This window comes from Sphaeroforma arctica (assembly GCF_001186125.1).
Source record: "Sphaeroforma arctica JP610 unplaced genomic scaffold supercont1.4449, whole genome shotgun sequence".
Lineage (NCBI taxonomy): Eukaryota > Ichthyosporea > Ichthyophonida > Sphaeroforma > Sphaeroforma arctica.
In genome coordinates this window covers 1-2,474 of record NW_014036109.1, presented here as the reverse complement: position 1 = coordinate 2,474, position 2,474 = coordinate 1, and the positions used below count along the sequence as shown (strand labels likewise).

The following is a 2,474-nucleotide window of genomic DNA, read 5'->3' as shown; positions in this document are numbered from 1 at the left end:
ATTTATATATATATATATATATATATATTGTAATGTGTATGTGGACCACGTGTAGTAGTGAGTCATGCAGGATGGCTCAGGCATATCAAGGGATTGTTTTAGGGAGGAATACCAGTGCCGTGTGTCTAGTGATATTGGTTTTACAGATATGATGATGCTGTATAATGTTTACTAATAGAAGACGAGCCTAGGTTGTAAAATAGTGTAAAATATATAGATGGCAAGTGGCGGACTACAGAGGAGGCCGGGCACTCAAAAGAATATTGTGTCAGTAAACAGCGGGGACTGACGATGGGCAATATTAGTTAAGACTACATAATACAAGGTTATGGGTTGATCAGTCCGCGACACCGTAAAACTACGGTAGAAACATACCCCTACAGTCGTACAAGCACATACAAACATGCCCAGACGAATTCTCGTACATACCTCGGCCACTTCATTGACCGTGACTCCGCTGGGTATCTGCCCGTTCATAAACAGTGACATGTGCAGTATGGTGGGCCTCGGAGCGGCGGTTGCATTCGGCACGCTGCGAGAGTAGTTGCTGCTACGCTCGTCTCGCGTGGCACCTCCCACGTTACCCGATGCGCTCGCATACGCATTGGCATTGGCGTTTGTATTGGCATTCATGTTTATATTCGGGGTTGTGTTTGTGCTCATGTCCGGATTCGTGTTTGTGGGCGAGTCTGTGGCGGATGCGTTGGTGCGAGGAGAGGGCGTTCTCGTCAGTATCTTTGTATATATTTTCTGTATAGTACACAAACAACACCAAACTTCACACCAAGTATCTGAATTCACAGCACACACACATAGACTTACATACACTCAAACAAACACACCCGAGAAAAAAAACCTCTAATACAACCAAACTTATCCGCAAGCCAACAGACAAATACACCCGAAAGAATAACCTCTAATACATTCAAGCCTATACACCCAAGCCAATAAGAAACACGCCTGAAAGAATAACCTCTAATAAAACCAAGCAAATACACTGAGGCCAACAAACAAACACACCCAGAAGAATAATCTCTAATACAATCAAGTCTACACACTCGAACCAACAAACAAACACCCCCGTAAAAAACACAGCCCCGACTAGAGCCCAGTCTCACCTATATCATCAGTCCTGGCAGCGGTAGGATCGAGCTTTCCACCTCTAGTCGGACTCGTAGCACTGTACGCACTCGCCCCCGTCCCACCCCCTACACGGGCACCGTGGGGGGTCTGCTGTGCGACTGTCTCCGCCACAGCACTCAGTACAGGTATCTGCATGCTGCTTCTGCGAGGCGTGTCTCTGCTTGCTTGCGGTACATTACTGCGCCCATGCGTGCTGCTGGCCCTGCGAACGCCGATACCTTTGTTTGCAAAGGCTCCACTGCCGGGTGTGTAGGCGCTACTACTATTGAGAATGTCATTCCCGTTGTTGCTGGTGCTGCCGGTATGGGTGCTGTTGGCATTTGAGTAGCCTGAGTTGCTTCTGTTGTAGCTACGACCAAACTCTGGGTGGTCGCCACTGCTTCGGTAGTCCGGGATATAATCGCGCGCATTCCGATCGCTGCCTCGATCATTGCCATTGCCCGAGTAGCCAACTGCAGCGCCACCATCACCATCTCCCATTGCCGAGGACTTGACATCCCCAAACACCATCCCACCCAGTTGGTAATCGAGATTCGCCACATTATGCGATCTTTCTGCCCTGGGCTCTGATAAAATCCCCATGCCAACGTCACCCGTACGCCCCCAGCTCCCCCGAGTATTTGGTACAGTGTGGTTGTCGCGGGTTGTGTACAAGCCACTGTCTGTGTGCTTGGTGCTGTAACTATCGGATCCTTGGCTGTGTGATGGTGCAGTGTTTGTGTTCCCACTGGTCGTATTTGTTATCCTACTGGTCGTATTTGCGGTCCTACCGGTCGTATTGGCACCGTTACCCACACCACTCGTACCAGAGCCCCCGCTAGTAAATAGATATTTAAGGCGAGAAAATTGCTCGCCACTCTTTCCGTCTTTGTCGCGGGGCTTATCGTCCTCTTGGGACTTGCTCTGCAAATAGAATACGAAACAATGGATCAGTCAGTCAACATGTATTGAGGCAATACTATATAGTAGTATAAATGAATAGTATATACTAGTATAGACGAATATTATATACTAGTATAAATGAATACTATAAATTAGTATCAATGTGAAATTTAAGCTTTGACGAGGATACGAGAAATCAAAACTCCAAGGAGAGTATGACAGCTAAGTTATGAAGTATTTCATATCATGGATGTTGTACCTTAGAATATTCGTATGAGAACGATAGAATATGACAGGTACACTATAGCTGCGAGCCTATGGTTTAAAAGTTCAAGATGCTGAGAACATTTGATACACCAATAAGCTAATATATTTCTATAAACGTATATACGTATATAGATGTAATCGTGTATATATACATCCAACCACATGTATCCACATATAATTAT

The 2,474-nt window shown here is 46.0% G+C and overlaps 1 protein-coding gene across 1 annotated transcript; it reads right to left on the bottom strand.

Annotated features, from left to right (window-relative positions):
* Nucleotides 1–429: 429 nt before the first annotated feature.
* SARC_14315 (hypothetical protein) lies at nucleotides 430–2,046 on the bottom strand (the record flags this gene model as incomplete). Its single annotated transcript, XM_014291553.1, has 2 exons — nucleotides 430–689; nucleotides 1,119–2,046. Coding segments are annotated over 2 exons (1,188 nt in total), but the record flags the coding sequence as incomplete, so codon positions are not given.
* Between the last annotated feature and the right edge of the window lie 428 nt (nucleotides 2,047–2,474).